This window comes from Silene latifolia, chromosome 2 (assembly GCF_048544455.1).
Source record: "Silene latifolia isolate original U9 population chromosome 2, ASM4854445v1, whole genome shotgun sequence".
In the NCBI taxonomy this organism is placed as follows: Eukaryota; Viridiplantae; Streptophyta; class Magnoliopsida; order Caryophyllales; family Caryophyllaceae; genus Silene; species Silene latifolia.
Genome location: NC_133527.1, coordinates 46533652 through 46543572, shown reverse-complemented (window position 1 = coordinate 46543572; position 9921 = coordinate 46533652). Strand labels below are relative to the sequence as shown.

The following is a 9921-nucleotide window of genomic DNA, read 5'->3' as shown; positions in this document are numbered from 1 at the left end:
AATACTCCCTTCAATCCAATCCAAACTACCCACTTGCTTTTGAAAAGTTTGACCGCTAATACACGGAAAAATATAAAACTTTGAACGATAAAATTTACATATTTAGTTGTATTATGAAAATATCTTTCATAAATTATATTTTTTGCAAAAAAAAATTATATACAAAGGAAGAAAAATGCGGTTAAAGTATCGTCTCGAAGACCACCCAAAAGCAAGTAGGTAGTTTAGATTGGATTGGAGGGAATTATTTACCATTAATGAATATTTAATTTACATTCAAATTAGGGTGTATGTTTGAATAACTTTGTTGAATTTGCGAGTTGAATTGCTAGGAAAGGAGAGGATAGGTTAATTAATTTCTTAGCGACATCATTGAAATAAAAAATATGTACGCAAAGATAAATTACGTAATTTAATACCCAAACAAAAATACATACGAAATGGAGGTGAATATATCTAGAAATTCAAACCAAACCAATGAAACAAAAATCAACTCACATTTCCCAAATTACAAATCTGACACACCCTCTCTCTTCCTCCTCTCTTTCAGCTCGAAGATCTTCTTCTTCCTCTTTCAACTTAAAACCCAGATATTCAAATTCAAATTCTATCCGTTCTTGAATTCAAATTCAATCTTACTTCCCCGTTCGTTGCCCTTTCTCCATGTAATTCAATTCCCCGTTGAATTCAAAAATGATTGTACGAACGTACGGACGTCGGAGCAGGGGTACTACCGGAAGGGCATTTTCGGAAACACCACCTTCTTCACTAAACGACGACGTTTACGACCCTTTTGCCTTCAAGGAAGACGACAACGACCAACAACAACTACCCTCTTCTTCTTCTTCCTATTATAATAATAATTCCTCTTTTTCTCAAGAAACCCTAGAATTCCGAAATAATTCCCAGGAAACCTTCAATTTCACGTTTTCTTCCCAAGATTCAACGCGATTTCTCGATTCGGCGGAAAATGATACTAATTTGGGGTCCCCGTTGCAGCTGTTGAAGCCCAGAAGGAGAGAGAAAGCTAGGAAATTGAACGATGGGAGGAGGGAGACGGCGAAAACGACGTCGTTGATGGAGACACAAGAGTGTGGGGAGATGATGGAGTGTGTGGATGAGGTTGAGTTTGCATTGGATGGGTTGAGGAAAGGGCAAAAAGGGGTTAAGGTTCGACGGGCCAGTTTATTGGCTTTGTTGAATGTTTGTTCTTCTTCTCAGCAGCGTCGCCTTCTCAAAGCTCAAGGGTACATTTCGATTTTTCAAGTTTCTTTTTAATGATGTTGGTATTCTTCATTGAAATGTTTGGGATTGTTTCTTTGGAAAGCATTATAGTGTGTATGATGTGCTTTTGTGATTATGGAAGTCATTCAAAGTAAAACAATGACTTCCTACTTCATTGGCATTTAGGGTGTGAATATTGACAATTAGGAACTTCCTAGTTAGCCACTTGTAAATCAAAGGCAAAAAATTTCGTATTTAGGGCTTGTTTGGATGGGGGGTTTTGGTGGAAAGGAAAGGGAGGGGAAGGGAGGGATTTAAAATTGCTTGTTTGGATAACATTTGGGGTAGGAGGGATTTGGAGGGATCTATTTTCCCTCCTTCAAGCCTAATCAAAATCCCCCCACCATAGCAAATATTTGGGGGGAAATTGTATCCAAACATCTACTCCCTATTCCCCCTTCCCTCCTTCCCCCTCCCCTCCCTTTCCCTCCTCTTTTGGTACAACAAAGCCTTAGGGTGTTTGGATTAAAGGATTTGAGGAAAAGGAAGGGGAGGGATTTGAAGGGATGAGAAATCCATTATTTGGTTAGCAAAATGGAGGTGGAGGGATTTGGAGCCCCTCCATTTCCCTCCTCCAAGTCAAATTATTTCTCCACCAACAAAGGAAAGATTTGAAGGGAAAATCACTCCATTCTCCCTCCCCTCCCCTTCCCTCCCTTCCCATTCCCTCCCTTTCCCCCCTATTTTGGTATTCAAACAAGGCCTTAAGGACTGCTTATCTAATAATCCTTAGTCATATGAGGTCAACTTAACTGGGATAATCGAAACCTCCCAGAATGTACGGAGTATTAATTTGGTTGGTGTTGGAATTTGTAAATGGGATATTTGCATGTCAAGGACCATTGTGTTGTTGGGTTTTAGTCGAAGTTGTGATACCATCCCAAGCTTTGTCATTGAGGTGATCATTGATGACATACTCATATACTTGTGCACTTTTATCTCGAGCACCAACAATGACAACATTACCCTGGTATTGTGGCAGGCGAGTAGGGTCCAACGTATGCAGATATTGTTGACTTACCATTGTGTTGAAAACACTATTAAAGACAGGGTGATATTAAAGCTTGGACTTATACTCCTTTTTAAGTAAATGTGGCTCTAAGTATGCTCATGACGTTATTATAGCCTAGTTCTTGTGGGTGATGTGGCAAAGTATGTTTGTGAATCTTCCATCTTAGAAACATAACTACATCTGTCATAACTTCCTCTGCCACGACTTCACTCTGTAGTCTGTACTGCTTTAATTTTTATTACTTTTGCGGTTTGTATCAAAGCTGTGTCCTATTGGCTCCAGTTTGTGTGAGTTGTGACGAAATTGGTCTACACACAGACTGCTCGAGTAACCAAGCTTCCTCCTTTCTAGTATGAATTAATCCAAGTGCTTGATTGTCTGATTTTTGGTTGTTTGATCCCACTCGAAATTATGTAGCTCCTGTTGATTGATTTTTCATCTTTGTACTGTCTATAACTGTTTGGCAATTTATTGACTTTTTCTTTATGGTCTAACCTTTATGAAATTTTTTCTCAAACTGCTTTCTCATGGAAATTTGTGTTGATTATGTCTATTAATGGTTGTTTTGTTTTCAGCATGGCAAAGACAATCATTGATGCAATTCTGGATCTTAGCCTTGACGATTCACCAAGTAACTTGGCTGCTGCCACTCTCTTCTACACTCTAGCGAATGATGTATGTAGTTGTGACTTTCCCTAGCCTCCATAATAGTAGTTGTATTTTTATTCACAAAAAGTCTGAACTCCAGAAGCTTGTTGTACTTTATTGAGCTACATTCCACTGTGTCCATATATTATAGTGCACCCCAGTGCACATGAGGTCACACCCTCACATGCACGCAATCGTTTAAGTACTAGTTTTTCACAGTGCTCATCAATGTTGTTAAATTGGATATATTGTTTTAGTCACCTCCATGTTCCTTTTCAAGAGTCGAATATTTTTTTTTTCAGAGTCAGGATAGTTATCTTGTGGATTCAACACCATCTATACGGTTTCTGCTGAAATTGCTGAAACCGGTAGTACCTGAAACCGTTGCTAACAAAGCGCCAAGCATCAGCCAGAAACTTCTTGGATTGCGAAAAGACATGCTTATTCCACATGATATACCCGGAAAGATCGATACAAGCTCTACTGCTATAGCTGAAAAGGTTCTGGAGTCCCTTGTTAGTTTCAAGGACTTGAAGGCAAGCATTGCAGAGAAGGGCAACATGTCCAGGCCCGAGTTAAATTCAAACTGGGTGTCCTTATTAACTATGGAAAAAGCATGCTTGTCAACAATTTCTATTGAAGGTAAGACATATGTTAAGGCTGTGTTTTCCTGATTAAAATTTAACTAGTATTTTTTAATGTTTAGTTCTGTTTCTAGCACATATATTAGGCATAGGGGACATTCAGAATCAATATATCATGAATTGGTACTTTCTTGTGTATTATGCCATGCCATAATGGCATAATAAAAATAATTGAAGTTACATATTGAAAGTCGAAGTTCATTAAACTATTGAATGCACAGAAGTTCATTTAACAATTGAAAATACAAATAGCAGTTGATTGGCATGCAACGAGCTCTTTGCAAACTTTATTTTGTGGTACTGATCGAATGCCTTTAGCTTTATTGAGAAGCATTCCGCCATTTAACCGTATTTAAATCTAGTTTTACCCCCGTTAATGTATTCAGCCATTTATCTTCACCCTTCATTTCTCTGCTATCCATTACAACAACATAACAGTGTGCCTCAAAGGTTCTTGCCTATCACGGAGTAAGAATGATAGTATGTATGGAGTCTTACCCCTAAGTGAAAGTACATCTCTGTGTTGTCTATTCTGTAGTTTCAAGTAATGTATGTTTATGTTGACCCTTTGCTCTTTGTATTTTTCTCAGACACCACTGGCACAGTAAGAAAAACAGGCGGTAACTTCAAGGATAAATTACGGGAGTTAGGAGGACTTGATGAAGTATTTGAGCTTGCAGTAAAGTTTCATTCCACTTTGGAGGTGTGACCTTGTAGTTTGTTTAGTAGTAGAGAATTTTTTTCCTCTTCTAATTTTATAGTTTATAACTGCTAGCATGCTAATGAAGTACCTTGAATGTTTTCTTTTCGAAACAACTGAGACATATGCATGTCATCACTGTTGAGTCTTGTTATTTTGAACAGCACAATGTCATGAGTGAGGATTGTATTTTAATTTTTGATGTGAGTGAGATGCATGTGATTACTGCTCTTTCATCTTTCTGCACATTATGTGGTAATTAGTACTATCTCTTAGTTACAAACCCCTTATAGTGTTGGTTATTCTCCCCTGGTTCTAGGTAGAGAGTTCAGAGTTGAAGATACTACGGAGTGTAAAGTGAATGAGATACGTTGAAACATCAATATTTTTCTATGCTAATTATTTTTTAGTAGTAACTGGAGAAGATATGGTGTGTTTGATGAAAGCAAAATTTAAAACTTTTGTCTGACATAAAATTTCCATGGTTCCGAGGCTATGTTTGACTACGCTTTTAAGTGTGTATATTGTGATCGAGCACTCTTGTATTAAAAAAACAAGCACTAATAGGAAATCTTGTCTATTAGCCGAAACAAGAAACTAATTGTGCAAGCTATCAGCATATGATGTATGCTTTTACTGGCATTGGTTGTTTAGTATCTTGATCATGATTATGCATGGTTTTCCACTATTTTGTTTCATTGTCTGTATAAAACCTGATCTACGGATGCCTCCCCCAGGGCTTAACTGAGCATGTTGCACGTGCAAGTAGCGTGTCCAAAGATGGCAAAGCGGAATGTCTGCCACTGCTGTTAAAGTGTTTGAAAATAATGGAGAACGCAACGTTTCTAAGCAAGGAAAACCAGGTAAATGAATTCAGATCTTTTGAATTATGAGGCTTGTCTTGACATGACGCAGTCGCTGTGTAGTTGACATTCTTGTTTATCGCTTCATCTTTCTAATCACAGAGGCATCTTCTTAGACTGAAAGGGAATGTGGCCGGTCTAGGATCTTTGTCCTTTGTAAAACTCATGGTCAATTTCATCAAGATTCTCTCAGGTACTTTCTTAAAATTTGCTGTTAGAAAATCTTTAATCGCAGATCACGGATCACCTATTTGGTGCACAAGTTGTTGAGAGTGTTTTTGTTGTTTCTCAAGTTACTACTCTTCTGCTCATTCCTCCTACAGAGCTCTCTTTGCTGAGAATTTCGTCTGCAACTTCCAGTCCTGAAGCGCCTGCAGTTCATTCAAATGGAGCAGTTCATTGTCCTGCAGCTGATTTTAGCTCAAAACAAGGTTAATACTTTGCACTCTAAATTCTAGGTTGTCTTTTTTCTCTTAACCATGATAGTAGTTGTTGTGGGAGCGAGCCACCTAAGGTGTTCATTGGCTTATTAGCGTTTAGCTATTAGTTAGTTGATAATAAAGTGGACGGATTTCCGATATTACATGAGAGATCTGCTGTTGGATACCATTGTGTTGTAATATAATCTATCAGTTGCCCTGGTTTCGGCATTGTGGCTTATATAATTTCTTATCTTTTCAGCGGACTGTGGTGTTTTCTCCCCGCACTTTTCTAAAGAGTGTGCTAGCATGGCTAGATATTCTTCACAGACAAGTCTGAGTACATCTCAGAGCAGTCAGCGGTCCTTTACATCCGAATCTAGATCATTACCTCAATCCTCTGGACCTACAGCAAGGTCTTGGCTGGGAAAATCATTGATAGAGATCAGTAGCTCAGTCGGATCTGGTTCATGCAGTCTCACATCGAGCAGTTACAATAGTGGGCTGCACACAAATGGCAATGGCTCAAACGCAATAATTGATCTTAGTAAGGGACCTTATGATAATGATAACATTGACGACATGGTTATAGATCTAGATGATAGTCAAGACCCGTTTGCCTTTGATGAAGATGATTACGCACCCTCAAAGTGGGACAATCTTCCTGGGGGAAAGAAAGGGCGGCGAAAACAAAAAAGAAGGCCCTTGTTAAGTGATGTTGACGATATGACTCTATCACATCTGATACTGAGCCAGGCAGACTGCTCATCTCAGCAAATATCGAGTCAGGAAAATTATCAAACTCTGCATCCAATGCCAAACGAAGATGGGCTTCACAACGATCAACAAAATGGGAGCAGTCATCTGTTGAGTGACAACTCATGCACAACTATTGACAAAGAGAATTGCAATTTGATGGCTGATTGTCTGATGACTGTAATCAAGGTAGATTTTGATTTGTTGACTTTCCATATAGTTCTGGAAGATATATCTTTGCTATAAATTTTTTTTTTGCTAACTTGCTTAAATTTGTAGAGTTGCATTTTCTGAGCATGCGATAACTTTCTTCCTTCACTTCATGGCCTGACATTTTATATTAGGAATCTCTTGTCACTTTTGTGTTACTTTTATGGATATGGCTGTGATGCCATTCTTATGATTTCAGTTTCTTACTCAAGAAATTTTGAAGCTTAATTCTGTTTATAGCTCGGAGAAACCTGATTTGCTGTCAGTTTGATTTTGCCTAAGCACTTTTGTTCCTTGTTGAATGTGGACTAGCTGACATGTAGGGATTCTTACTCTTATTTGAGTAGTGTTTATGTGAATCCTTCAGTGAGTGAAACATACATGTTGATTGGATTGTTACGATCTGGTAATATGTTGATGTTTTACAAGGCAGCAATATTGATTTTGCTGCAGGTACTCATGAACCTGACAAATGACAATTCCTTGGGTTGTCAACAAATTGCTGCCTGTGGCGGCCTCGAAACTCTGTCCTTTCTGATAGCAAGGCACTTTCCTGCGTTCAGTCTTTCTTCATCTGGTCAGAGGAAAGAAAATATGCCGTTGCCCAATATTTCAGGTCTCGGGAGCGAGAAAGATGGCCATTTCAGTGATCAAGAGCTAGATTTTCTTGTTAGTATTTTGGGCTTGCTGGTGAATTTGGTAGAGAATGATGGTGATAACAGGTGAGTTTGGTGAAGTTTTACTCTTAGCCTTCACTCTTTTATTTGTTCACGCCTGTCTTTATCCTAGAGATTTCTCTTTTTCTGTTTTAACTTATGGGAGTAATAAGTTACCTGGATGAATAATCACCCTCGTACCAAACTCACTAAAATAACCCAAAATTATTACTCCCTTATTTTTATCCACCCTTTTCCCCTCAATCCAAGTAACCCCACTCTGTTACTTTTTTTTTTCGGAAAAAGTTTGGCTCTTAATTTATATCACCTCGCCATCTCCAATTTGATAACTTGCTTTTAGAAAGGGAAAAAACATGCTCTAGCAACTTTTGCTTGAGAAACACTGCAATTTAGATTCTGAAAGTTGTTAATCTATTCAAGGGGGAGCACCATAAGATATTGACCCTCTGACCTCTTGTGATACCATTATGTAACATGATAGGACATTTGATTTTATCAATTATCAGGTTTGAAAAATAGGGGAGCTTATATGGCGATACACAACTAAAATTGCATTATCGATTATGGGCTCTTGCTGCTGAATTTGGGTGTAGGTTGCTGCCATGATGTGTTAGTGTTATGTCTAGCAATACAGTCAAATTGGTATATTAATGTTTAATGGTGGAATACTGGAATCATGCAAAACAGGAACAATTATTGCAGGTTATGTGTTATGTTTAATGGTGGAATACTGGAATCATGCACCGCTTTATTGGTTACCATTCAAATAATTAAACTTATATTTATGGCTTAACCCTATCTGTTCCTGCAAAAACAATTATTGCTGGTTTTGTGTAGCTAAGTGACTTGATTCTATCTTCAATCTTTAGACTTAAGCTTGATATTCCCTGCAGATCACGGCTTGCTGCTGCTAAAATATCATTTGTCTGCTCCGGTGAGCTAACTGAAGTTCAAACGGGGGTGATACCGCTACTGTGTTCCATCTTTTTGTCCAACAGTGGAGCTGGTGAGGCTGCAGAAGAAGTTCAGTCTTGTGTGAGTAGCGCTATTTTCTTTGTTTTTCTATAATTTCTTCCGATTCTCATATAAGACGATGACAGTTGTCGGGAATTGGGACGGGGTTGGTGGTGTACATTTATGAATGGTTTTGATAGAAGATTCTTATACGCCTCGACCAGTTAACTTGGCATCTTTCTATTTACTATATCTGCACATAATTTCTGTTTCTTATTCAATAAGCTGTTTATCTCTGGACAATGTGTTATCTACTTAAATAACACAAAGTCACAAGCTGCATTCTTAAGACACCAATGAAATGTTCCGGATATGATGAACAGGATGATGATGATGATGATGATGAGGCGGTCTTGCAAGGCGAGAAAGAAGCCGAGAAGATGATTGTAGAAGCCTACGCCGCTCTTTTGTTAGCATTTCTTTCCACTGAGAGGTTTATACTTATTTCTTTTTAGATTATTTCTCATTATCCTCATCCTGCCCCTCCCCCTCCCCAGTTTCCTTTCTAATTGAAATATTTTATTCCCGACATTATCAGTAAGAACACACGGAATGCTATTGCTAATTACCTCCCGGATCGGAACTTGAAAGCTCTGGTACCTGTGCTTGATAGATTTGTGGTGAGTAAACCCGATTTTCCTGATATTTTTTTTGTATTGCTGCCATGCCATGACGTTGATTGATTTTCTGAATTTTTTTTATTGCCAGACATTTCATCTGACATTGAACATGATCTCGCCTGAGACCCATAAAACGGTGAGTGAAGTAATCGAATCATGTAGGGTTCCGTGAAAGAACGAGGAACCAGAGCTGTCTGTACATATGATAAAAGTCTCCTGGACTTGGTATGTGCATGCCGGAGTCCTGGATTAGCTGGTTTAAGGATGGTCAACCGTGGTTGAATTGTAGCATATTTAGATTAGTAGCCTTGGTAGCTGCTTCCATTTCTCGGGCTCTTTTTTTTTTTTTTTTTTTTTTTTTTTTTTTTTTTCGCGTCTTGTTATTCTTTTGTTCATGTTTTTAATCTGTTATTTTTGTAATAGCACATTGAAAGTAAATAGCTCATATTGCATTCCAACTTCTTTGGGGATGAAAGTATACGAAACTGATAGCAGCAACTGTATTCCACTGTTCACTGCATCTCTTCTTTGTAACATGGGGATTCAACATAGCCTTTTCTTATTCACTATTTCATCAGTTGCTCTAAACATTTTAACATTCAGATGAACTCTTTCTGGTATCCTTGGGAGAGCCTGCCTTGCCTGAAAACTAATCCGGTCACAATTTACCTTGAATATGGTCATCAGAATATCCATGAGAATTCGTATGTAGAAAATTTTGCGTAAAAAGTCACATTACCTAAGCTGGTGTTTGGAGTTGTAGAAATCAAAATGTTTGATCTTAGTTTCAAATCCAATTCCAAATGTTTGTTTGGAAATTATGTGAAAGTCGATTCCAAATTTCAGCTTCTCAAATGGTGTTTGGAAAATCTTTGGAATTGGAATTAGATTAGCATGACAGGTATGGGTCGAGATGACGAATTTGTTTTTATAAAATTGGAAGTCCTTTGGTTATTTGCCGAGTCAAAATGTATCATAAAAATTCGATTACATTAAGAAGTCGCTTGGTTCACCATAGGAAGATAGAATTTCCGAGAAAATTAAATATCAAAATCATGTGAATTGTATAAAAAT

The 9921-nt window shown here is 38.0% G+C and overlaps 1 protein-coding gene across 1 annotated transcript; it reads left to right on the top strand.

Annotated features, from left to right (window-relative positions):
* The first annotated feature begins 471 nt into the window (after positions 1-471).
* Positions 472-9362, top strand: LOC141642688 (wings apart-like protein 2). The gene is made up of 13 exons (XM_074451557.1): positions 472-1247; positions 2872-2971; positions 3247-3586; positions 4179-4291; positions 5026-5151; positions 5254-5344; positions 5475-5582; positions 5833-6515; positions 6990-7258; positions 8107-8248; positions 8551-8660; positions 8766-8847; positions 8936-9362. The coding sequence occupies exons 1-13, from the start codon at positions 694-696 to the stop codon at positions 9017-9019; spliced, it is 2802 nt and encodes a 933-aa protein (XP_074307658.1). The 5' UTR covers positions 472-693; the 3' UTR covers positions 9020-9362.
* The last annotated feature ends 559 nt before the right edge of the window (positions 9363-9921 follow it).